The following is a 27,381-nucleotide window of genomic DNA, read 5'->3' as shown; positions in this document are numbered from 1 at the left end:
AACTAAGGTATGAATTGTTGCCACAGCCACCTTATTCACCTGATATGGCTCCACCAAACTTTCATCTCTTCCCAAAACTTCATGGAGGAAGATTCACTTCAAATAAAGAAGTGATACCTGGAGTTGACAACTATTTTGCACACCTGTACCACATGCATTAATCTACAAGGAGACTACATCGAAAAATAAAAAAAGGTTTCAGTGGTGTACGTACTTTTTATCTATTCTGTTCTGAGAACTTTTCAAATCACCGTCGTAGAAATGTGAAATGATATGACAGGAGAAGGACTGCAATGGGTGAGGTAATCATCAGAATGTGCAACAAATAAAAAAGGCTAAGTAAAAAAAGACATGGAATTCAATGAGATAAAGCACGGATTTCACATACATGTCTGTAAAGTCCAGAAATTATCTTATAACTACACAATAATTTAGTTCCACTTTGCACCATTAGCACACACAGCTTCTGCAGCAGTCTGCAATATTACACAAAATATAAAACAAATACAATTTGCATTCCACAGATCAACCCTGATATGACTTCAATATCTAATTAAGAAGCGTCACTTCAAGTACTGAATGAGCAATGCCAAGTAACGATTCTGAGAAGACGCAAACATTGAAAAGAAAGTGAGAGAGGAAGAAAATAGTTGTTCCCAAATTTCTACACAAAGCCAAAATAACTTCACTGTCAATTCAAAATATTGTGCACTACAGCAATCAAACTATTGCTTCCTCCTCCATCTAATAACATTTATTAGTTCATGATAAATTTGCCATTACTCATCCAGAACTTCTATTACACTGCTCTCAGTTTTGTACTATCTTCTTTTTATCTTTTCTCTTGTTTGTTTTAGAAATATTAGCTCTTAAATTTTGAAATGTTTGCAACTGTAAGAGAGATAACGGCAAATCAGTTGTTTCTGAAAAATCAACAGACAGACATCAATGAAAGACAAATCATTGCGTGTACGTAGGGAAGTTTCCCATTACAGTGGCACAACAGTAGTAATACTTTACAGTCTCTTCACATTCCAACTGCACCCTAAGTTACAAACAATTCAAAACTAATGAGCATTCCAATACATTTTTAGCCACATGGTTCCAAAGTTTCTAGTCTGTGGACAACACAGCCAGGTAAGAGCAGTGTCAATTTGTTGTATTTGTGCAAGTACGTTCTGAAAGACGTGCTGGTAGAAAGGCTATTAGGTTATATAGGGATGCAACAGCATTGGTAAAACTAAACTGTAGAAAATTATCCGTTCATAAAATGTAAAAATATGCTTACCAGAGGCCATGTATTTGATTTTTCCATGCTTTAGTACTTGAATAATACCACCCTGTCACCAACTAATAACCTTTCCACCATAAATCTGACACACTGTTCACTTTCATACTAAAATAAATTTAGCAACAAATTTAAAACTACAGTTGCAAATTTCAGGGGTTCGGAAAAATTAGGTACAAAATATAATTTTCTGAATAACACTATAATACTGAAGAGTGGCAACTAATATAAACTAGAGAAAAAAGGGGAGAAAATGCGTGCAATTTCATTTGTAATTCTGTTTGTTACAGCTCTGGTGATTATATGTTCTTGATGATGTAGTATGGGAACAAATGTGTTACATGTTTAGCGCATGCGCGCTCACACACACACACACACACACACACACACACACACACACACACACACACACACACACACACACACACACACGAGAAACTAACTTCCATGGGCACCACAGACTGACAGTTTGGAACCAAATAAAATTTTTCCTTGAATATGAACAGAGAACATTGATTTTTACACAGATAAAAGTAATTACATGTTTACAATTCTGAACAGTTTTTTTTGCCCTCCATTATCACAGCTTCTCTGAAGTTATTTCCACTTCCTTTCATGGAGGTGGCACATAATAAAGGTAGGAGCAGATTACAACCAGAGCACCAATTCCGCAGTTTCTCATTATAGTAAAGCTGTGACTGAAATATAGTTCCAAAATCAACAGATTTTTCCCTGCCCCAACAGTTGATAATTATTATTTTCCCTCTGCAATACATGCACAAAAAAGAAAAATTTTTGAATTCACATCACAAACTTTATAAATCAGATAAATTTGTCACAGAAATTCCCCTAAGCAAAAAAATTATCACGAATCATTTTTAATTTCTGATCTTAAAGTAAAAACATTTTTACCAAAGGAAAACGTAATTGCAATACATTGGGGTATTTGCATGCAGGAGAAAGCTTCCCCTTTAAAACGTGATTTTACATAAAATCTCATCAATAATCTCTAAATTTTCTATAGCACCAAAAGATTGGACATCACTATGTGAGATTAAAATACCTGTAGCACCTGCTGAGCTTTGTAATTCATGATTAATGAAAAAAAGCAAGTTTGAAGTATCTGTAACAGTTATCATTTGTCTCCCTGTTAAGTTGTAGGAAATGGAGTGTATGCTGAACTATGTGGACGATCAACTGTGTGACTGTCTCTTGTACAGAATTTCTAATAAGAAAGTAGTACAATATAAAATTGGTGCAGCAGAAATGGACACTGACAGCTGTTCACAATGATTGCACTTCCCAGATTAGTCAGCAATTATTTCACCCTTACTGTATTTATGGACATAATATTATGCAATCTAAACCTTATCACAAGATTCCCGATAATACAGTCGATAAATAATTTGTTGTGCTGAAATACTTTTACAACTTTCATGGAAATCTCATCTGCAGTTTCTTCTAACACAATACACAATTTCCTGGAAGTGATTTGGAGACTATTCCTGTACCTATATATACATATATTGACATCTTTTTTTATTATTTTGGCAACCTGCTCCTACCTTCTACATAAATCCTGATACAATTACAGTCTCTTGCTTTGTCAATTTTTGAAAGTACAGTCTCACAATATATGAATACTATATACAGTGTGGTAACAGTATTATACAATATGACCATCAGCATGAATGGGAAACTTTTAACTCTTCGCAGCAAACATTTTCTATAACATTCATCAATGGCAGATTCAGTTGTATGATTTATCTTAAAAGAATGGCTAGGTGTGACTGAGTGGTGCTTCTTAACCAAAAATAAGGAAAATGTATGTTGTCTTGAATCCATCAGTTCAAGAATGAAATAAACATATTACTAGTTTTAAGGATTTTCTCGTAGGACACCTTCAGAATATAGTTTGTATGAAAGTAAAGTTAAATGAAATTACAACAACTTTTAAAAAATTCTTCATTTTTCCCAAGATTTTTCTTCATGTGTGCATGTGTTTTGTGAAGTTTGTAGACTGTCTGGACAAATCATCACAAAAATTAATAAATTTCAGTATGTAACTCGGATACAGGGCTGTCAACAACCAGTCTGATAAATCCTCGGATGTTTCACGTTTCAACCTGCAGCAAAATTTCCAATTATTGTCTTTTGGATCACACCTGGATTTGTTCAGACTAAAATTGCACACAAATCTCTCAATTTTCCAAAATGCAAATCTGAAACTATGCAAAAGGGATGGAATTAAACAGCACTGACAGTAAGAATGTTCACAGGAAAGCAAATCATTTCTGACAAATTTATTGTATTAACATATTTGATACCTTACACCGTTGTTGAATGCACGTGAAAAGATGCGAAAGCTTATACTCATCATTTACGACAAATAGCTATATTACTGTGGCTTTTGTAAACAGTCAAGTTAATTTGAACTGCGAAATATGACAGTAATGAACTGGAAAGTTTATTCCAATAACACTTCTGCTTATTATAATTGTAAAAGAATCTCTGCTTAAGCTTATATGTGATTCTGCTGTTCTGCTACCCATAAATGAAGATATTGTACATATTGATAATCCTTTTATTTTATTTACTGTGAGACTCTCGCAGTGCTGAACACAAGGTGTGGAAAACTGGCCATAGAGAACGCTTAGTATGAACCAATTCGCTCAATGCAACATTGTCTGAAGCAAAATGCAGTTTAACGTTCAATGCAGTCACATGTGTGATGTATTTCTGTTTCCAAATCTGTGAAGGAATATAAGCCGATTTCAATGAAATACAAGCTGATAATATTAAGGGATACAGAACCAACAGCCTCATTAAATGAAAAGAAACCAAATGCACAAGTACAAAAAAGAATTTTGATTAGTTAAAGTAGGATCATATGTACTAGTATGCAAAGAATGAGAACAACTCATACTGAAGCATCACTGTTTGCAAACTTCTCTTTTGTCTCTCTAACGTCCTGCCTACAACATTCTCATACGAGTTACCAGCAGATCGGCAAGCAGTCTTTGAAGACATTTTTGACTAAAGTGACAATGAGTGAGAGGAAATGAATTAACTCAGAATCTAACAGCAGGAAGGAACTCGAGAAAACCTGAATTTTGATGAGTCAGAGTTCTGTTACAGGCTATTAGTCTCCCAGTAACTTGCAGCATAAATTTTGAGACAGTCACAACTAGCCACATTTTAAGAATGCTGGTACAGATATCTCAACTGCATAGTAGTAAAGACACTCAATTGCACATATAATAGGCCACCCTGGCCAAAGTTGCAAACAAAGAAGGAGCGGCAGCAAGAAAATAATACAACCAGTAATTACCGTGGAACATACCAAATGGTATACTTTTACCTTGTAGCATCTCTCCAAAATATGATCGACTAATTTTTTAAGCTACTGACTGAGAGATGGGTAGAAGCTACGGTTCCTTGTGGTGTTCCTCATTCAGGTCACCGTCTCCTCATCTTGCTGCCGCTTCCTATTGTTGGATCATTTGCCAGCAGTGCACCTGAATTTCAGTAAATGTCTTCTCAAGTGCTGAAGCTTGGCAAATATCTAACTTACTGACTGACACACTTACGTAAGAACAATCAAAAGTGTGCATGGTGCACACACACATACAAAGACATGCTCTATTACACACATACACAACAACAGCCACATACGAACACTGTACAGCTTCTAACTACACCGCCACATGGCAGAAGAACGGAGCCACGCGGCGGGCCTGCCGCCATCACAGAGGCGGCACTAATCCGCAGCCGGGCTGGGTCATGCCAGCCGCCGAGCGCAACTGCGGACATGCCGGACAGGCGATGCGGCGCACGAACGCTTGTGGAGCGGGACGTCCGGCGCTACCGCTGCCGGCGAGTGGGAACACGACGAGTAAGGGGGAGGCACGTGCCACTGTCACCACTTGGCACGCTTCGACCAGTCCTTCGGAGTCCAGTGCAGGCACTTGGGATCGATTCGGATCTTCCGCTTCTCCATCGCACGCCTGTGGTTCGCTATAGTCTCTTTTGTCAGTGTAATTATGTACTGTCCCTTGTAGTAGTTTATGAGATTGAGTATCTGCAACGTGGAGATCACATCTTCTTTCTTGATGCTCGTCAGCTCACAAATCTCACTGCCAGAAGAGAAAAGATAAGCTGTGATTATGACTAGAAACTAAAACATAATTATACATAATGGTTCCTAAGAAACACCTTACACTTAAAAAATTAGAAGAATATTCAATAATAATGCACAAACGCAAACTCTCCTCTTCAAGAATAGACACAAATCCCACAAAAAGAGGTCTTGTGACTCTCAGCTTGCTCTGTTTATCTGTGAGAGACACAGTACTATAGACAACAGCACTCATATTGATGCCATGTGCAACATACTCAGGCACCTATAAGATACTTTTATTTAGTGTACATTGGTCAAAGAAATAAGCAGAGGGGTCCCTCATCTGCCATAATAATATTTTTTTTCAGGAACATTTTCTAAAATCTCAGTTAGCTTGTTTAGGAATACAAGAAGACAGTTGACTAATTTTCTTTTTCTTCTAAGCTCTATTTCGTGGTAGAAGTACATAATTAACTGTTTTTGTGCTAGGCTGCAGGCCATCTCTTAATAAACCGGGTGATTTATGAAAAGCTCTTATCATTTATAGCGAACAATATGAATCAAAGTTTCTAGCAGATTAAAACTGTGTGCCTCACCAGGACTCAAACCTGAGACTTGCCTTTTGCAGACAAGTGTTATGCCAACGGAGGTACCTGAACACTACTCACGCTGCAGACTGAACATTTATTCTGGATAAAAATCAACTACCTTAACAAACTTTTCTAGTTTTCTTATCGCCTTAGCACCAGGAGAGAGCAAAGCCTGACTACATGTTTACTGTTACAAAGAATTCTACATCATCGAGAGGAAATGTAAAGTGTTAATTTCTACCAAAGTCCGATTACCTTCATGCTGAATACGTACTCAAGAGTACTCAGCACCAGGTTCAGGAGACGTGCTCGCTCACTTACACAAGATATTTGGTACAGTTTGAAAGTTCAGTGCCACAGTCATCCTACATTTCAAGAATCATAATTTAATTAAAGTGGACACAATATACACCAACAGAAAAAAATTCACAACACTGAGAAGAAGTTGTGCCACGTAAACAAAAGTTTATAGGCATTTTCTATTGCTGAAATATGATGTCTATTTGTGGTGTGTGTACTGTAAGACCTTCGGTACACACACCATCAGATTATTTGACTTGTCGCTCTAACGAAGTAGGTGAGTGTCAGCAATATGTCTCGTGGTCTTATCGTGGCGTGTTTATATTCTGCCGTTAGGTCAGACGATAGAAATGCCACTTGCACGCTTAGAGTAGCAGATTGACGGTGACCAACTTTAAACAGAACTTGATTAATTTTCACACACATTTATTAAAATAATAACAAGCATAAAAATAACTTAACTTGGTTCTGGATGCTATTTACAATTGACATTCTGAAGTTCCTTTGGTCTTGGTATGTTAATCTTATTCTCACATATCTCTGATACTTGACAAAGTGTCTATACATTTCTCTTCATGGCTATGTACAGGAATATGATAATCTTATTAGGTGCAGACTGAAACTTGACTATAGACTGGTATAGACTAATGCAGACTAGTGCAGACTAATGCAGACTGGTACAGACTGGTGCAGACAAATGCAGACTGGTACAGACTGGTGCAGACAAATGCAGACTGGTACAGACTGGTGCAGACAAATGCAGACTGGTACAGACTGGTGCAGACAAATGCAGACTGGTACAGACTGGTGCAGACAAATGCAGACTGGTACAGACTGGTGCAGTCAAATGCAGACTGACTATCGGAGGTCTGTACACTCGTTATAATGCCTCGTGCATTCAGGTATCACTGCGCGAGTGTGATCCGCGAGGAGAAAAGGTTCTACGTAAGCAGCAATCTCATTGGCTGCGTTACATATTAATACGTGGATTGGCGGAAGCAGAATTTGGTCCGTCTCTAAGACGGCGCCATCTCATAGTGCGGAGACGGACGAGCGCTGCGCCTGCACTGTTGTGCTTAGCGGGGCGCCCTCTAGTGGGAAAGTTGTGTATGCGCTGACTACGCGGAACTATGTACACAACACTATTCGAATTTCGTGCCAGTCACACAAGGGTGGCACTAGCAGCACCACTATGAGGATGCAATACACAATGTAACAATCGTGAGCATTGGTTGCTTCCGAGATTCGACACAGTGAGATGACGGCCAAGAATGCCTTTAGGGCATCAAAGACACCATTATCAACACCTCACAGAGTTTGAATGAGATCTTGTAATAGGGCTACTAGAAGTTGGATGTTCCTTCTGTGATACTGCAGAAAGACTTGGCGGGAATGTAGCCACTGTATATTATTGCTGCCAGTGGTGGTCACGAGAATGTACAGTCGCAAGAAGGCCGGGCTCCGGATGGCCCCCGGGCATTTACTGAGAGGGAAGACCATCATGCTCGGCATGTGGCTCTGGCATATCGTACTGCATCTACAGCACCAATTTGAGCAGCAGTAGCATCAGTGACACAATGAACTGTTATAAATCGGTTACTTCAAGGACAGCTCCAAGCCAGGCGACCTGTAGCCTGCACTCCACTGACCCCAAATCACCACTATTTGGGACTTCACTAGTGTCAAGTGAGAGCTAATTGGAGGGCAGGGTGGAGGTAGGTTATGTTTTCTGATGAAAGTCGGTTCTGTCTCAGTGCTAAGTGACAGCCGTGCAACGGTTAGGTGGTGGCCAGTTGAGGGCTTGCGACCAACCTGTCTGCGTGTCAGACACACTGGATCTACACCTGGTGTTACGGTCTGGTGTGGACTTTCGTATGACAGCAGGAGCACTCTCGTGGTTATCTTATGCACCCTGACTGCAAATTTGTACGTCAATCTGGTGATTCGACCTGTTGTACTGCCATTCGTGAACAACATTCCAGGGGGTGTTTTGAGCAGGATAACACTCATCCACATACCGCTGTTGTAACACATATTCTGGAGTGTCTATATGTTGCCTCGGCCTGCTCGATCAGCAGATCTGTTTCCAGTTGAGAACACATGGGACATCACTGGATTACAACTCCAGTGTCATCCACATCCGGCACTAACTTTCCCTGTATAGACCGACGAAGTGCAACAGGCACAGATCTCCATCCCACAAACTGACATCCGGCACCTGTACAACACAATGCATGTATGTTTGCATGCTTGCATTCAGATGGTTGCACCAGTTGTTAATGTACCAGCAGTTCACATTTGCCACGGCTTATCTTGCACTTACATTAACCTGTGATCTTGCAAAATATAATGAATGTATTCCCAAAATTTCATTACTCTACATTAGTTATTTTCTAGGGTTGTAATTTTTTTTCCATCAGTGTATTTCCAGAACAAATCTTTCACTCTGCAGTGGAGTGTGTGCCGATTTGAAACTTCCTAGCAGATCACAACAGTGAGCCAGTCTGGAACTTGAACCTGGGTCCTCTGTTGTTTGTGGGCAAGTTTTGTATCAACTGAGCTTTCTGCACACATATCACGACTGGCCTGCACAGCTTTACTTCTGCCAGTACCTCATCTTGTACCTTCCAAACTTCTCAGAAGTTCTTTCAGGACTTGCACTCCTCACACTGACAGCGACTTAGTGAAACAGGGAGCGGCTGTATCTACAGTAGCAGCAGTGTAGCTCATACTGTCAATTTATTGTAACAATTTAAAGCACTGGGAAATATTATTGACTTACAGTGGGCGACTCAGAACAACATTGCTGGAAAACATCCGACTGTCTATATCTCACTGTGACAGACACACCAAATAAATCCTTGAGATAATAATGCAGAGAATTTATTTATTCATCATTATTTTTATTTATTTATTCTCACAACTTTAGTCTATTATCTGGGAAGCTAACATAAGCTGTACAACTCACATTTTTGTGAATAATAAAAGAAGTATGCAGGATGTCCACACCTTTTGGGTCAAACTGAAACAGGTGATAGTGGGTCCACAACCAATTATATTGAGATTGGGAACCAACAGTTGGAAATGCACATTTATTGTGTTACAGACATACTCAGCGTACATTGCATAACAACAACATAGCTCAGAGTAACTGTTCAAAGTGATGACCACCAGTCTCAATGTGCACAAGGCCACCGCACAGGAAGTTCTGCCGCACTCTCTCAATGATCTCTGGTGTCTGCTGTACCAGCAGACAGACAGCTTGAACCGTAACAAGCAGGTCTTCATCAATTTCTACGGGTGTCTAATACACCAACATCTTGACATGACACCATGAGGAAGAAATGCAGAGCTGTGAAATCTGGCAATCATGCTGGCCATGGGACAGGAGCCCCCCACCCCCCTTCCAATCCAACAATCAGGGTGCGTGTTATTCAGGTGCTTGCCAACATTAACACTGAAGTGCACCGTCATGCTGAAACAACGTCCTTTCATGGACAACATGGGGTACAGTCTCCAAGAACTGTGCGAGCACATCTCGCAGGAACACCAGGTAATGTGGACCATTCTAAATCTACATCGATACTCTGCAAATCACACTAAGTGCCTGGCAGAGGGTTCACTGAACCACCTTCACAATAATTCTCAATTATTCCAATCTTGAACAGTGCATGGAAAAAATGAACAACTATATCTTTTTGCGCGAGCTCTGATTTCCTTTATTTTATTATGACGAACATTTCTCCCTATGTAGGTCGGAGGAGAAAGTTGGTGATTGAAATTTCACGAGAAGATTCCGCTGCAATGAAAAATGCCTTTGTTTTAATTGTGTCCACCCCAAATCCTGTATCGTGTCCGTGACACTCTCTCCTCTATTTCAGGACAGTACAAAACATGCTGCTATTCTTTGAACTTTCTTCATGTACTCCGTTAATCCTATCTTGTAAGGATCCCACACCATGCAGCTGTACTCAAAAAGAGGATGGACAAGTGTAGTGTAGGCAGTCTCTTTAGTAGATCTCTTACATTTTCTAAGTGTTCTGCCAATAAAACACAGTCTTTGGTTTGCCCCCTCAGCATTTTCTGTGCGTTCTTTCCAATTTAAGTTGTTCGAAGGCCTATAACACTACCTTGGGGAATGTCAGAAATCACTTCTGTCTTACTCTATTACTTTATGTCAATTACTACGAACTGTGACCTCTCTGACATGAAATCATCAATACAGTCATATAACTGAGATGATATTCCATAAGCTCATAATTTCACTACAAGCCACTTCTGTGGTACAGTGTCAAAAACCTTCTGGAAATCTAGAAATACGGAATACATTTGAAATCCCTTGTGTGAGTAAAGAGCTAGTTGTGTTTCACAAAAACATTTTCCAAATCCATGCTGATTGTGTGTCAACAGATGATCAGTCAAACGAGGAAGCAACAAATAAGGTCATATTAGAAGATCTTGGACAATGGCTGCCCATACATGACAGAGAATCATTGCTGGTGGCCATCAATGTGGGTGGCGTGTAGATTGTCCTCACTTCAGACATGGCTGCACCTTTGCAATGCATGCATTTAGACAGGTGGTCGTCACTTTGAACAATTACGAAAAACAGTATTGTCGTTATACAGTATACACTGTGTATGTCTACAACACAATAAGTATGCATTTCTGACCACTGGTTCCCTATCTCAATATAATCAGTTGTGGATCCAACTGTTTCGATTTGACCCAAGAGATTTGAGACATCGTGTACATTGATTATTTATTCCTGGTACTTAAGATACTTTAATGCTAATATACAAGTGCTGATGCTACAACTACTTTCTACCACAACACAACTACAATCAAACCCCTTAATCAATTGCCCAACTACTAATACCACAGTTAGTACTACAGATTCTGTTATGGTTATGTTCACTTATTAGGATGAATCTGAACTGTAAATGGTTGTTTCCACTACTGGATCAGCTCTCATACTAGCGCGGTCAACAGCCAACGCCTGCTGGATTCTTCGGACACAGGAAAACATGTCAGTAGCATTTTCACTGTAATAAGTGATTCACTGTAATGTCATATAATACACATTTCTGTTATCACTTGCACAAATGTGATGCAAAGTCATGAAAAACCATTTCATTCAGTGGTTGCTGACCTCAGCTGCCTTCTCTCCATTTGTAGGAGACCCTTATTAGCCAGGATGGCAGCATGCTGACAGACGGTTGAATGCCTCGTGAAGTCTTCCTGGACACTGTGGTTGCAGCATTGTTCAAGATGCGCCAAGTGTACTCATTTCTTAGTGTTGCTTTTGGATCCTGCATCCCTAAAGCCTGATGACCACAGCCCACTGCATCTCTGCAGAGCGCACAGCCCACAATGTCTGCTCCGGAGTACCACATTGCCGCAGCCACAGCTATTTAGCATCTGTTTTTTTCATATTGTATAGATATGTAGCATACAGGCCATTACTTGTCAGATAATGTATCGATCCACTCAACGGGTTCAGGAAACTCATTTTTTTTCTCTCCCACTGACGATAGGGAGAAATTCGTGTGTTCTCCCGCGAGTGCCTGAAGTGTCCCATTCATTTTCTGCGGTTGTAACATGCCACCTTGTTTTGGCCTCATTTCCAGGATCCTTTATACTTCCATTTCATTGACTTTCTTTAAACAATAAAGGGCATCCATTTTCCTGAATTCTAAGTCTAATGGGAATATTCATACAATTACTAACAATACATCAATTGGGGTAGTGTGAGTAAGACCCATTAATCTCAGTAGCACTCATTGTTGAACTCTTCTGAATGATGGCATTAGCTTCACTGCATGGAGGTCTACCCAGTGCCTGTAAGCCTTACAGCAACTGATAATGTATATTTCCCACCCGTTTCCAGATCCACCTTACAGGAGATTCCAATGTTCTGCACTAATGCTTAATTCATACAACAGTGATTCCAGTTTATTTCACGATATAATATGATCATTATCACAACAGCTGAAATGATAGAATGGCAATTATCTGATAGTCATAAAATTGAGCAGTTGGTTTGTAGCTAACACCAAATCAACCAGATGTAAATGCTTGGGAAGTAATATCACATTGTGACATTACAGGGTTATACTTAATCAATAGTAAACTTCCATGACACAATTTCTTGTGACAGCAGAAATTATGATGCATATTTGCAGTTCTGAACAACTCTACTTCTATCGTGAAAGATTGCTCCTCATTATGCAAGCAATTTCAGATGCTATTCTGTTTCCCACCAAAGAGAGATAGATATTGTACCAGTACTAAAATACTATCAAATTTGCCTATCTCATATCAATGGAAGCTATCCTGTAGGGTGCAGTTTTAGACAAAGTGTATGGATATGGGGAGGGGGGGAGGGGGGTAAAATACAAAATGTTGAACTGAAAGTATACAATGAGGATGACGTCAATAGTTTAGTACTAACCAACCTTTATGTGGATTTTAATGTTCCAGACGGACTCAAATTCTATAAATGAAATTTACGATTTGCAACTAACTTACTGTGAAGGTTCCTTTGTAGCACCTTATATAATGAGAATTTTATTTTCTTGCCTCACTTCATCACTTTTCTGTCTACAGGATGCACAACTGCCCATATAAAAAAAGTCGTGGCGTGGTATTGGTGTAAGGTAAAGTTGACCTTAACCTACAGGCTGGTTAGAATGCAACAGTGCTCCATTCCCAGCCATAGTCCTATAAAAAACAGTATGCTTTCGCCTTCCTCAGATGTTCCGACTGACTTACCTAGCAACTTATACGGGTGTCTACAGTTTAACAAGAGCTCTGAACCCTGGCGGAACTGGGAACTTTTCACATTAACAATCCATTTTCAGAGGTGAAAGCAGCAACACATAACAGAAAAAATCGCAGCAACTGTTGAGGAAAAAGCCCCTGACCTCCATATTTGAAGTGTAACACCCACAGAGCCCAGTGAAAACAAATAAAAAGTGCTTCAGTCAGTTACAACTGAGAGGGTCCATGAAGCATTGAAAATTAGAAGCAAGGTAGATGGCCCATGTGCTAAAAACATTAGCACTCTTTGGGAAAAGAACAGCCATCAATGGTTTGCAGTTGAAATAAGATGTTACACATCTCAAATTACAATTTTTTTAAGAAAGTTTTTTGGTTGTTATTTACTTTGTATCAGATAGGGCCTGGATAAACTGACTAAACCAGAGGTTGTACAGAGTTTCAGGGAGAGCATAAGGGAACAATTGACAGGAATGGGGGAAAGAAATACAGTAGAAGAAGAATGGGTAGCTCTGAGGGATGAAGTAGTGAAGGCAGCAGAGGACCAAAAAGGTAAAAAGTCGAGGGCTAGTAGAAATCCTTGGGTAACAGAAGAAATATTGAATTTAATTGATGAAAGGAGAAAATATAAAAATTGTAGTAAATGAAGCAGGCAAAAATGAATACAAACGTCTCAAAAATGAGATCGGCAGGAAGTGCAAAATGGCTAAGCAGGGATGGCTAGAGGACAAATGTAAGGATGTAGAGGCTTATCTCACTAGGGGTAAGATAGATACTGCCTACAGGAAAATTAAAGAAACCTTTGGAGAAAAGAGAACCACTTGTATGAATATCAAGAGCTTTGATGGAAACCCAGTTCTAAGCAAAGAAGAAAAAGCAGAAAGGTGGAAGGAGTATATAGAGGGTCTGTACAAGGGCGACGTACTTGAGGACAATATTCTGGAAATGGAAGAGAATGTAGATGAAGACGAAATGTGAGATACAATACTGCGTGAAGAGTGTGACAGAGCACTAAAAGACCTGAGTCGAAACAAGGCCCCGGGAGTAGACAACATTCCATTAGAACTACTGACGGCCTTGGTAGAACCAGTCCTGACAAAACTCTACCATCTGGTGAGCGAGATGTATGAGACAGGCGAAATACCCTCAGACTTCAAGAAGAATGTAATAATTCCAATCCCAAAGAAAGCAGGTGTTGACAGATGTGAAAATTACCGAACTATCAGTTTAATAAGTCACAGCTGCAAAATACTAACGCGAATTCTTTACAGACGAATGGAAAAACTGATAGAAGCCGACATCGGGGAAGATAAGTTTGGATTCCGTAGAAATGTTGGAACACGTGAGGCAATACTGACCTTACGCCTTATCTTAGAAGAAAGATTAAGGAAAGGCAAACCTACGTTTCTAGCGTTTGTAGACTTAGAGAAAGCTTTTGACAATGTTAACTGGAATACTCTCTTTCAAATTTTAAAGGTGGCAGAGGTAAAATACAGGGAGCGAAAGGCTATTTATAACTTGTACAGAAACCAGATGGCAGTTATAAGAGTCGAGGGGCATGAAAGGGAAGCAGTGGTTGGGAAGGGAGTGAGACAGGGTTGTAGCCTCTCCCCGATGTTATTCAATCTGTATATTGAGCAAGCAGTAAAGGAAACAAAAGAAAAATCTGAGTAGGTATTAAAATCCATGGAGAAGAAATAAAAACTTTGAGGTTCGCCGATGACAGAGAAATTCTGTCAGAGACAGCAAAGGACTTGGAAGAGCTGTTGAACGGAATGGACAGTGTCTTGAAAGGAGAATATAAGATGAACATAAACAAAAGCAAAACGAGGATAATGGAATGTAGTTGAATTAATTAGGGTGATGCTGAGGGAATTAGATTAGGAAATGAGACACTTAAAGCAGTAAAGGAGTTTTGCTATCTGGGAAGCAAAATAAGTGATGATGGTCGAAGTAGAGAAGATATAAAATGTAGACTGGCATGGCAAAGAAAGCATTTCTGAAGAAAAGAAATTTGTTAACATCGAGTATAGATTTAAGTGTCAGGAAGTCGTTTCCGAAAGTATTTGTGTGGAGTGTAGCCATGTATGGAAGTGAAACGTGGACGATAAGTAGTTTGGAGAAGAAGAGAATAGAAGCTTTTGAAATGTGGTGCTACAGTAGATTGCTGAAGATTAGATGGGTAGATCACATAACTAATGAGGAGGTATTGAATAGAATTGGGGAGAAGAGGAGTTTCTGGCACAACTTGACAAGAACAAGGGATCGGTTGGTAGGACATGTCCTGAGGCATAAAGGGATCACAAATTTAGCATTGGAGGGCAGTGTGGAGGGTAAAAATCGTAGAGGGAGACCAAGAGATGCAGAAGGATGTAGGTTGCAGTAGGAACTGGGAGATGAAGAAGCTTGCACAGGATAGAGTAGCATGGAGTGCTGCATCAAACCAGTCTCAGGACTGAAGACCACAACAACAATAATTTACTTAGTTCATCAACGCATCATTGTCTCCTTGGGCATATCATCGACTGTCACTCACGAGCAATGGAATCAGATACAGCTGCTGTGTCAGAAAGAGAGTGCCTGAATACCCACAGTGAACAGAACTGTTTGATGTGTCACATGACTCGGACACTGTCCGAGCTTGGGTGCAGGACAGAGAGACGTGCGATATCAGCACACACTACCACAGCAAGATGTCAGGCATCAGATGCATAGGTCACTCCGTATACGAGATCAAACAGGCACCAGGTTATTCGTACACCACTGTGTTGAAGGTGTGCTACTGACTGTCTCAACTGCCTCCAATTGGCAGTACAAGCTCTGACAACATCTGAGTTCACATGACATGCCGAACAATTCCATTAGCCATGGCTATTGTTGACCACACGGTCTGACATGCCAGCTGTCTCCGATTCCGTTGCTGACAGGTGCAAGTCAGTTACATGCCCAGGTAGCCAATGACACATTGATTAACAGAAAAAAGAAGAGCTAAAAACACAAAGAAACTTTGTAAAAACTTATTACAGCTGACGATTTTGCCAGGGCACAGATATTGCTACTGTTTTTTGTAACACTACTGCTGATGCTACTTATAATGGCCTCATCTAAATTCTTTGTCTGTTTTTACTTAATGTAACTTCTGTATAACCATGCACTTTGACATAACATCCATGTAAAGGTTTTATTCATTATTTACGACAATTTATGTAATTGTAATTTCAAAACTGTTGTGCTGTAAAAGAATGTAAAAGTTAAAACTTTAATTGTAATGCTGGTTCATGCATATGGACACTAGGTTTGTAGTCATATAAAACTTGGAGGGAAGTCCTAGGCGGGAATAGAAAAGGTGGGTCTGCGACCAAACTGCTAAGCTCCTTTGTGGAACGAGTCAGTTGGTGGCTAGCAGGTGAACAGTGCATATCTTGTGAACTGAAAGAGGCAAGAACAATTGCAAGATTATATAATATAGCCTTGGATGAGGAAGTAATTTGGCTTCTTATTCATGGGATAGTTTGGTTAGCTCTGTATTATGAAAATTCAGTGCTAATATGAGAATTTTCAGAGTCTGTTACATAGGAAGAGCCATGGATACTTTTGTCACATTTTTTTAATAGTGCAGGAAATTGATGCTGCCACAGCCTTCACCTCCAAATTATCAGTTGAGTACTGTATAAGTACATGGACCAGTTATGTGTTTCCATTTCCAATAATAAGTCTGTGTTCTGTAGACTTTGTGTGTAGCCACCAGTACCATCAGGCACAAGACACACTATAGGTAGGTGTGTCTAAAAAGTTTCGAGTTCTTAGTTCTCAGACATAATGTGACATTTTTCAGCATTTACTACTAAGGGAAGTAAAGATGTAATATTAACAAAATGAAAATAATTGCCACATAGTAAGTAAGGAGATGAGAAGCACTTTTCAATACTCAATTGTAGTGCAATTTTCCTCTGTGTTTTTTCGGCCCGACAGGCTCGACATTTTTTCCACTTTTCCCCATCCCGAGTGTCGTCCTCTGTCAGTTGTTTCTCCATCTGCTCTTCTTGTATGCAGTCCACCCACCTCTTTATAGACCTTCCTCTTCTCCTGGAGCCTTTGCTGTCATCACCATCACTGCCCTTGGAGCATGAATCTGGTCTCTTCTCATGATACATCTATACCACTCAAGTCTCTCCCAAACTTCCTTGGGCACTGCAACAACTTATACAGTTCATCGGTTTTTCTAATTTGAAATCTGGTCTATTTTGGTGCCTCACACATCCGCCTCAAGATCTTCACCTCAACTACACCAAGCCTAGTGTACTGTCTCTTAGATGGTGCCCATGTCTCTGCTCCATACAATAATGCTGGCCTTATGAGTGCCTTATATTACAATTGTCATTATTTCCCTAGGCTTTGACATTTATGTATTTGGGCCCAGAGTATTCCAGACTTCCTTTCCAATTCCTCCAGCCAGTTAAAATGCTGTGATCTAAATCAAAATTCAGATTTACATTACTTGAAACAGTTGATCCGACGTATTTGAAGTAATATATCCTTTTTAGACTCTCTCCACTCATTATGACTGTGTCATCTTCCTCATAACATAATACTTTTTAATATTAATTTGATGCTCGCTAGTACTTTCCTACGATTTTAAGCCCTCCGATATGACCACTGTTTCCAATTGATGCATTGTTTTTTTAGGCGAACAAATGGAAACACAAATAAAAGGTGTTTTGTTAGTTTTGTAATAAACCAACCATCTTGTAATATGATACACAAAAACATCGATAAAATTTTGAATCAAAGTGAAAATACGTATAATTCTAAAATTGCTTGGTATAAAGGAAGAGCAACTATAATTTATTATTTATTTAGCTTCCTGTCACCATTTCATACATATTACTTAATGGTGACTGGTTTCGAATTAATCTGTTCATTCTCAAACCACTGCCTATGTCAAAAAGTAGATCATTAGTGAAAAATACAAAGTGCAGATCTTAAGATCATTGGTACCTTAATATGTTATCATTTCAGTGTGTTGGTTGTTTTTCTCTACGCCTATCAGTCTTCCCCAAAATACTTCACATAATTTAATACCTGATGTTTTCTGCACTATCATAACTGTACCACTAAGTGGACCACACCTTTCAATATAGACTAATCAATTTGCATCCAAAATTCCCAACCTCACCTTCTGCCCAGGGAAAATAGGTGTTAATGGCTTGCTTTAGTCACACAGACTTGGAGGTACTAAACAATCTAAAAAAGTACTACTCCAATAGTTACAGTTATTTGCCTGCAAATGAAGTAAATACTGATGTAATGTCATTCAGTACACTGTCCTCAGTCTGCACTTATACCCCTAACACTCTGTATAAATAAAAAATGATAATGTATGTAGAAGTTCTCAAGTATCCTATAAATACAGATCACAGACATATCTTTGGCCTGGAATCTCACTGACTGTAGTGGAACTGTCTTCAGTAATGAGTCCTGCTAACTGACGACCAGCGAAGACGAGTCTGGAGGTGCCCTGGACACCGACGATATTCTACTCCCCAATTTGTTGCCCTTCATGGCAAGCCATCTTGGGCTTACATTTCAGAAAGAAAATGCCTTCCCTCACATTGCAAGTTTCTAGATATCTTCACAACAGAGAATGTTTGGAGCATTATGGACAGTGTCCTCCAATCATATTGGGATTTTGACAATCCAAAACACCAGGTGGACTGAATTTGGTATGTTACCCTTCAGGAGGACATACAACAACTCTTACCAGCCAATGCCAAGCTGAATAACTGCTTGTATAAGGGCCAGATGTGGATTAATGCATTATTTTCTTGCTGAATTTGTAAAGCCCTTTCTCTTGAATAAATCATTTGCCTGTACATGTACATCACATCTACTTATTTCCATCCAATTTGGATAATTACTTCGTGGTGGAACACACCCACCTTTTTATTTGTTTTAGAGTGTATATTACAATGGATTATTTTATAATCAAAGGATAAATGCACAGCTATTAGGTATGTTATAACCATTGTAGTGACCTTCTGTGATCTGTATAAAACAAAAGTTCATGAGCATTTTGTTCAATGTTTTATATTTATCTTTCTCACTAATGATTTACTTTTTGATGTAGGTAACGGTTCAAAAATGACCTAGCCCTTCTTTCTAACCTTACCTGACATATCTTCTTCCCTCTGTAAGGAACTAACAGCTCCAAAACCTAAGAACAGCTTATCACTTTTGGTAAAAGTGCACTTACAGTGTAGGCATTTCCGCTGTTACTGCTGTCGGTAACAGTTCCCGTCATGAACTGTAGGGAGTCAACACAATGAATCACGAGTCTGATGCACTTAGTCAATCAGATTCTCATTCACAATTTTCTATGGTTTGTAAAAAAATAAAAGTTAGTCAGTATTTTGTTAAGTTAGAATATAAAAATTGTGTCAGAACATTCAGCAAAATTGGAAGTAAGACATACAAGTAGGTTATGGCACTGATGGATGTATATCTGGGGCTGCTAATATCAGCATGCAACACATGACCTACTGACATTGTAAGTACACTTTTAACCAGCTCTTAAATATGTTTATGGACAGTAATGGAATTTTGCCTCTTGAAGGCAAGTACTGGACAGCCGTTCTGTTCATTTGTAATAATACAATTTTGACTAAGTTAAAAGCATGATATTAATTTAATTTTTTTCCTCCGATTATAAACATTCTTACATATGTATGACAAGAATACAAATTTTGCATACTTTTGCCCTCATTTGCAATTTTACTCGTCACTTACTTGATAGTGATGAGGGGTTTCTCATTCTCCCCCACAGGCTTGACGTTGATCAGGAATTCGAGGATGGTCTGAGCCCAGTAGCTACGGTACGAGAGAAGCCCCAGGTCCGAAAGGGGCTTCTCCGGAGAGCCCGTCTTGCCTTCAAACTTTGACAGTTCGTAGCCTTAAAATAAAAAATAATAATAGTTAAATTTGTTAGTCTCTACCATAGAGAGGTATAATACCTGGCACTGTATATTTAACAATAGACATTTCTTTTTGAAATAGTGGTACTCAAATGTTTTGTGCAATGATTAGCCTAAAAATAAGAAATACGGTAGATTGGAGAAATGTTTTAAGCACCTCTGAATGATGTTCAAAATCATGTAAGCCAGACAGATATCAGCTAATACTCTTTACAATTCTAAGTTATACACTGAAATTTAAATTCTCAATCAACATCGCATCTGCTGCAGATTATTTCGAGCATCAAATATTTCTCTCATCTGTTTTGTTTCTTATTTTTAGATAAATCATTTTACAAACCATTTGCCATTTCTTCCATTTTTTATTTTTAAGTTTTTCTCAGAAAGTATGAAATACAATTAAAGTTAAGCTTTCAAAACAATGTAGAAATAACACCACTGGTCAGAATGACGTCAAATTGCAATGGAATATTATCGTAGAAAGGGGAAAATAGTGTGAAAATTGATCAATAGATGGCGCTGTATGTGTCAGAATATGTAAATGAAAATACCTGTCATGCGCACGACCCACTGAAGTTGGTATAAACATGCCGGGTACATGACTTTTCCTCCTTTCGCATCTGCGACATTCGCCATGACTGTCTCAATGCAGGATCGCACTCTGCTTGTAAAGCTGTATTACAATAACGATGACTGCACATGTTGCTCTGCAGAAGTTGCGTACACTGAAGGGTTGAAAAAAGGTGTTGGTCCGAAGACTGCCACGGGTCCGGACAAAATGATTCGGAAATTCGAAAAGACGGGTTCTTTTGATGTGTGACCTGGTAGAGGGAGGAAACGAACTGATTTGATGTCAGTGGAAGCAGTGGCCACAGCAATGCAGAAGGAAACGAGTGGTGGCATGCAAACGTGCAGTGCACGGAGAATTGCCCGAACACTGGACATACCTGTGAGCACGGTACATAAAATCCTATGAAACATCCTTCTTTTCTATCCATTCAAAGTTACCCCTGTGCACGAGTTGCTTCCTGTTGACATGCCAGCAAGAGAGACCTTTGCCTTAGAATTTCTTGCTCGCGTGGAAGTGGACAATGATTGGCCTTGGAAGATTTTGTGAACAGATGAAGCACACTTCCATCTGATAGGATAACCTTGGAAGATTTTGTGAACAGATGAAGCCCACTTCCATCTGATAGGATATGTCAATACACAGAATTGTCGAGTATGGGCAACAGAAAATTCACACGCAAATCAACCGATAACACTTCATCCTGGAATGTTACTGTGTTGTGTGGTTTTATGGCATCATTTATCATAGGGCCATATCTTTTCGAAGAGACAAGTGCTTCCGGTGCTGTTACCTGTACCATCACTGGTAAGCAATGTGAGTGTCTTTTGCGCAACCACATCATTCCAGCTCTCTAGCAGCGTGGATGTGTACGTGGGATCATTTTTATGGAAGAAGGTGCACCTCCACACATTGCAAATCCAGTTAAGCAGCTAATGAAGCACCATTTTGGAAATGCTAGAATTATCAGCCTTCATTTCCCTACAGCCTGGCTGTCCCGATCACATGATCTTAATCTGCATGACTTCTGGCTGTGCGGGAGTATTTGAAAGGTGTTGTGTTCAGTGTTCTGATGGCAAACTTAGCTGCATTGAAGGCATCCATTGTGCAACACATTCTGCACATGATCCTGGAAACACTTCGGTCAGTTGTGGAACATGCTGTTTCTCGATTTCAACCTGTTGCAGAAAACAGGTGGACAGCATATTGAACATGTTTTGCGCAAGGAAATTAATAATCTTATTTGATTTTGATTTATACTTTTTATGCGGTTTCTGGCCTCAGGGCAATCAAAAACCAAAGTGATTGATGCTTTTATGCACGTTTTGGCCTCAGGATAATTAAAAACCGATGTGAGTGATGCTTTTTATGTGGTTTTTGGCCTCAGGACAATTAAAAACTGATTTTTCCCATCCGATGTGATATGACCTTGCTGTGGTGGATCGGCTTACGTAACTAACAGTATCACACCTGTACACCCATGCACACTGAGTAGTACAGTTTGTTTAACGTCAAACATACACCTTAGGCACTGTTGTGTGATTCATTTGTCATTTGTAGTCGACCACTATTAAATTATGATGCTTACAGCAACATCTATTGCTACATTTTGTAACTATTTATTTTTCTTCTGCCATATGTTTCCCCTTTCTCCGATAATATTCCGTTGCAATTTGACGTCATTCTGACCAGTGGTATTATTTCTACAGTGGTTTGAAAGTTTTACTTTAATTATAATCACCCTATATATAAATATTGACTGGTATTATATTATCATTAAGAGTATATAGATTTTTAAAAGAAAGGAAAGTTTAATTTTCTGCTGTGATATGATATTTTTTAACACTTGATTTACAAAGCTAGCAGCAAGTGTTCATGAAAGATTTTGATTTCCCTAAAATCACTAGTCAATTTTTTCTTAGTTACCCTGATTACATCCAAGCAATTAAATCTTTCTTTGAAAAACTAGACTTCACACTTGATGAATTTGATACCCCATTTGGCCAATTCCCTTCTTCACTTGGCTACGAAAATTTTGTAAAAAATTCTCTCTCAAATCACTAAATAAGTTCATCTTAATTATCCTCATTCCATTCAAGCATTATGTATGGGGCCACTTGCGTCTCAAATTGTTCCTTAATAACACGTCAGAATCTTTGTGTTGTTATGATCCACTGGGTGACCTGTACTAAGCCAATGTTCTGAAATTGCAGATTTTCTTGGCTGTTGTAAACGTGTATGATGCTTATGCTCTGTACAACAAACATCTGCAGTGCTAAGGTCTGACTGGTTTATGAGACACTACAACTGCACAGAATACAGCAGGCATCTACCTTACACAGACCAAGACCATTTTTCATGGACTTTTAAGAGAGTCTTTTACAGAAAGACTGTGTACTGCCTTCTTTCACAAACAAAATCGTTCCTCCAGTGCAACATATTTTCTTCCCCTTACATCATAACCTTACGATCTAATGAAAAGTGTGATGTAGTACTTACTGAATTCTATGAGGAGTTTCCCATACCCTTTTCGCTGGTAAGGGGGCATAGTCAGGATGCAGGCTACGTTATAGTCTTCCGTCGATTCCTTCTCCTTGCTGAAGTAGCCGACTATGTGGAAGCCACGGGCATCAGCGTCCGTCATTACGTAGAACAGGAACGGGTCCGTGTCGTAGTAGAGCGTCTTGTGGTCGAGGAAGAGTTTCGCCAACAAGCAGAGGTTCTGCGCGTACACCTTGTTTTTACGGCCATCTATCTCGAAGAATGAGATGCTATCTTTCCTATAAATTTCATTCCCTGGAGGATGCCGCAGGTTACATTTCATCTGCAAAGAAAATAAAGCAGCTGTACATTAACTGGTACTCTTGTGGAAAACACAACAGAGTGGTAGTATTACAGCTGACTGGATTGTATTACAATTAACAGAAAAAAGTTTCACTCTATTTATTGGGTGGGTGCATTAGTTCATAGCATTTTTCTTTTACACATTGGTATTCCGGTCACTATGGGTTTACTTATCAATTGTCATATTTTATTTGTAGTTCACTGGTGCTATTTGAGTTTACACTATGTCATTTTGTCATTCGGAGACAGTGAACGGAGCTGTGGATGTTAGAAACTGGAGTGTCAAGTGGAGAAATATCAACATTTCGGACACATTCTTCTGTTTGAGATCAATATAGAGAGCAGTGGAGGCAGCCAGAAACATTTACATTGTGTATGGGGATAATGCCACTGGACAAAGCATGGCAACAAAATAGTTTTCTTGTTTTGAGGAGGATCATTTTGACATTAGTGACACTCCATGTTCAGGAAGACATTCTTGGTGTTGCAAAAAGATGAACTGTGACCATTCCACCACCGTGAAACATTTGTGTGCAATGCGGAAGGTTCAAAAATTGCGAGTATGGGCGTTGCATGCTTTAAGCCAAAATCACAAAAATCAGTAGGTGGTCACATGTGCATCTCTGCTTGCTCGTCATCAATTGGATTGTGAACAACACCACCCATTTCTATCCTGTATCATTACAGGTGATGAGAAATGGTGTCTTTATGCGAACATAAGAAACTGAAGGTATGCAGGGCAATAATGCCCTGTATAAAGACCTGTGCACACCCGCAACAGGTAATGTTATGCATCTGGTGGAACAGCAATGGTGTGGCATATTACAAATATCCGAGAGCAACAACCAGGAAGACTACATGAAGTGACGCTATTCCACAATGATGTCTGCCCACTTTCTGCTAGACTGCCAAAAACACTATACAGGAGTTGGGCTGGAAAACCTTTCTGCACCCACCTTATTCGTCTTATCTTGGGCCCTCAGATTTTCATCTTTCCCGCTATTGAACAACCTTTTAAGGAACTATCTTTCCGCATCAAAATGCAATCCGAACATGGCTCTAAGACTTCTTTGCCACAAAACCACAGGATTTCTACAGTCGTGGGATCAAAAAGTTACCCCAGCACTGGCAGACTGTTATAATTAGTTAAGGAGTCTTTATTTCTGATGACTAAAGTCTCTGTTATGTGTATCTGTTTATTAAACTAATGGAAAAATGCTACGAATTTATGCAACAATTTGATGAGTCCTGTAGTCTCCCTTGAGCTCACTTTGCAAAAGCAGCAATTTATTTTGAGAATTCAGACAAAATTTGTCTTAGAGTATCACAACAGCAAAAACAAGCATCATCTGTGATAAAACCTCGCAAGTAACAGATTGACGGAAAAAGTGGTAAAATAAAACACTGGTACTGCTAACAAGTCTAGTCCTACCTCTGCGCCAATGTTGCAACTTACGCATGCTCTTAATGAAAACCTGTAAATATCTACAAAAATATCTATACTACTATGATGATTATTAACACTGGCAACCACACATACCCTGCTTTTGGAATTTAGTGTATTAGGAAAAAGAGAGCAATGGAAAGATGAAACATATGATTAGTATTTTCCTGCTATACTGCCATGACAGGATTATTATGTGCCCTGTATATTGAGCACTGTTTTACTGTAAGTGCTACACAGAGACTCAAACTTAAGACACTTGCACTTTCTAGACCGAACAGTGAAAAGATTATTTCAAAAAACCCCATTGTCAATTTTCTCACTCTCCTGGTACACACAGCTGAATTTGAATGTTGCTGAATCTGAAACAGTACTGAGATGAACATGGAAGTTTGATTTTAGTTATCAGGATGTTTAATGTAATTTCACCTTTTCTGGCAAATATTAGCATACCTTGAGGTTAATAATTTGGAATTACATATTAGTGTGTCCATGTGTGTGTAGGGGGGGGGGGCGGGCAGCAGGGGGGGAAAAGGAGGGAGGGCGAGAGGGGAGGGAGGGACGGAGGGAGAGACGGAGGGAGGGAGGGAGGGAAGTAGGGAGGGAGGGAAGTAGGGAGGGAAGGAGGGAGGGAAGGAGGGAGGGAGGGACAGAGGGAGGGAGGGACAGAGGGAGGGAGGGACAGAGGGAGGGAGGGACAGAGGGAGGGAGGGACAGAGGGAGGGAGGGACAGAGGGAGGGAGGGTGGGTGGGCGAGAGGGAGGAAGGGAGGGAGGGAGGGTGGGTGGGCGAGAGGGAGAAAGGGAGGGAGGGAAGGCGGGTGGGCGAGAGGGAGGAAGGGAAGGAGGGAGGAAGGGAGGGAGGGAAGGCGGGTGGGCAAGAGGGAGGGAGGGAAGGCGGGTGGGCGAGAGGGAGGAAGGGAAGGAGGGAGGAAGGGAGGGAGGGAAGGCGGGTGGGCGAGAGGGAGGAAGGGAAGGAGGCAGGGCGAGAGAGAGAGAGGGGGGAGGGAGGGCGAGAGAGAGAGAGGGGGGAGGGAGGGCGAGAGAGAGAGAGGGGGGAGGGAGAGCGAGAGAGAGAGAGAGGGGGGGAGGGTAAGCGAGAGAGAGAGAGGGGGGAGGGAGAGAGAGAGAGAGAGAGAGGGGGGGGGAGGGAGGGCGAGAGAGAGGGGTGGAGGGAGGGCGAGTGAGAGAGGGGGAGAGAGGTGGAGGGAGGGAGGGCGAGAGAGAGGGGGAGGGAGAGAGGGGGGGGAGGGAGGCGGGCGAGCGAGAGAGAGGGGGGAGGGAGGGCGGGCGGGCGAGAGAGAGGGGGGGAAGGAGGGCGGGCGGGCGGGCGAGAGAAAGGGGGGAGGGAGGGCGGGCGGGCGGGCGAGAGAGAGGGGGGAGGGAGGGCGGGCGGGCGGGCGAGAGAGGGGGGGGAGGGAGGGCGGGCGGGCGAGAGAGGGGGGGGGGAGGGAGGGCGGGCGGGCGAGAGAGAGGGGGGAGGGAGGGCGGGCGGGCGAGAGAGAGGGGGGAGGGAGGGCGGGCGGGCGAGAGAGAGGGGGGAGGGAGGGCGGGCGGGCGAGAGAGAGGGGGGAGGGAGGGCGGGCGGGCGAGAGAGAGGGGGGAGGGAGGGCGGGCGGGCGAGAGAGAGGGGGGAGGGAGGGCGGGCGGGCGAGAGAGAGGGGGGAGGGAGGGCGGGCGGGCGAGAGAGAGGGGGGAGGGAGGGCGGGCGGGCGAGAGAGAGGGGGGAGGGAGGGCGGGCGGGCGAGAGAGAGGGGGGAGGGAGGGAGGGCGGGCGGGCGGGGGGAGGGAGGGCGGGCGGGCGGGGGGAGGGAGGGCGGGCGGGCGAGAGAGAGGGGGGAGGGAGGGAGGGCGGGCGGGCGGGGGGAGGGAGGGCGGGCGGGCGAGAGAGAGAAGGGGAAGGAAGGAGGGCGAGGGCGAGAGAGAGAGAGAGAGAGAGAGAGAAGGGGAAGGAAGGAGGGCGAGGGCGAGAGAGAGAGAGAGAGAGAGAGAGAGAGAGAGAGAGAGAAGGGGAAGGAAGGAGGGCGAGAGAGAGAGAGAGAAGGGGAAGGAAGGAGGGTGAGAGAGAGAGAGGGAGGGGGGGAGAGAGAGCGGGGAGGGGAAGGCGAGAGAGAGGGTGGCGAGAGGGGGGAGGGAGGGCGAGAGAGAGAGGGGGCAGGGAGGACGAGAGAGAGAGAGGGGGCAGGGAGGGCGACAGAGAGAGAGGGAGGGGAGGGAGGGCGAGAGAGAGAGGGGGGAAGGAGGGGCGAGAGAGACAGAGAGGGGGGAGGGAGGGCGAGAGAGACAGAGAGGGGGGGAGGGAGGGCGAGAGAGAGAGAGGGGGGGAGGGCGAGAGAGAGAGAGGGGGGGAGGGAGGGCGGGCGAGAGAGAGGGGGGGAGGGAGGGCGGGCGAGAGAGAGGGGGGGAGGGAGGGCGGGCGAGAGAGAGGGCGGGAGGGAGGGCGGGCGAGAGAGAGGGGGGGAGGGAGGGCGGGCGAG

The 27,381-nt window shown here is 41.7% G+C and overlaps 1 protein-coding gene across 1 annotated transcript in view; it reads right to left on the bottom strand.

The window, feature by feature from the left end:
- Window positions 1–357: 357 nt before the first annotated feature.
- The window catches only part of LOC124717302 (histone acetyltransferase Tip60-like), a 105,459-nt gene continuing 78,435 nt past the window's right edge, over window positions 358–27,381 (bottom strand). Inside the window, exons 7-9 of the mRNA XM_047244128.1 lie at window positions 23,117–23,441; window positions 19,865–20,027; window positions 358–5,424 (exon numbers count right to left, since the gene is read on the bottom strand). Of these exons, the coding sequence (XP_047100084.1) occupies window positions 5,208–5,424; window positions 19,865–20,027; window positions 23,117–23,441 (705 nt within the window). The 3' untranslated portion in view covers window positions 358–5,207. The remainder of the gene's footprint in view (window positions 5,425–19,864; window positions 20,028–23,116; window positions 23,442–27,381) is intronic.

Source organism: Schistocerca piceifrons, chromosome 9, assembly GCF_021461385.2.
Source record: "Schistocerca piceifrons isolate TAMUIC-IGC-003096 chromosome 9, iqSchPice1.1, whole genome shotgun sequence".
Classification (NCBI taxonomy): Eukaryota; Metazoa; Arthropoda; class Insecta; order Orthoptera; family Acrididae; genus Schistocerca; species Schistocerca piceifrons.
The sequence above is the reverse complement of the archived record's forward strand: the minus strand, read 5'-3'. Positions and strand labels throughout refer to the sequence as shown.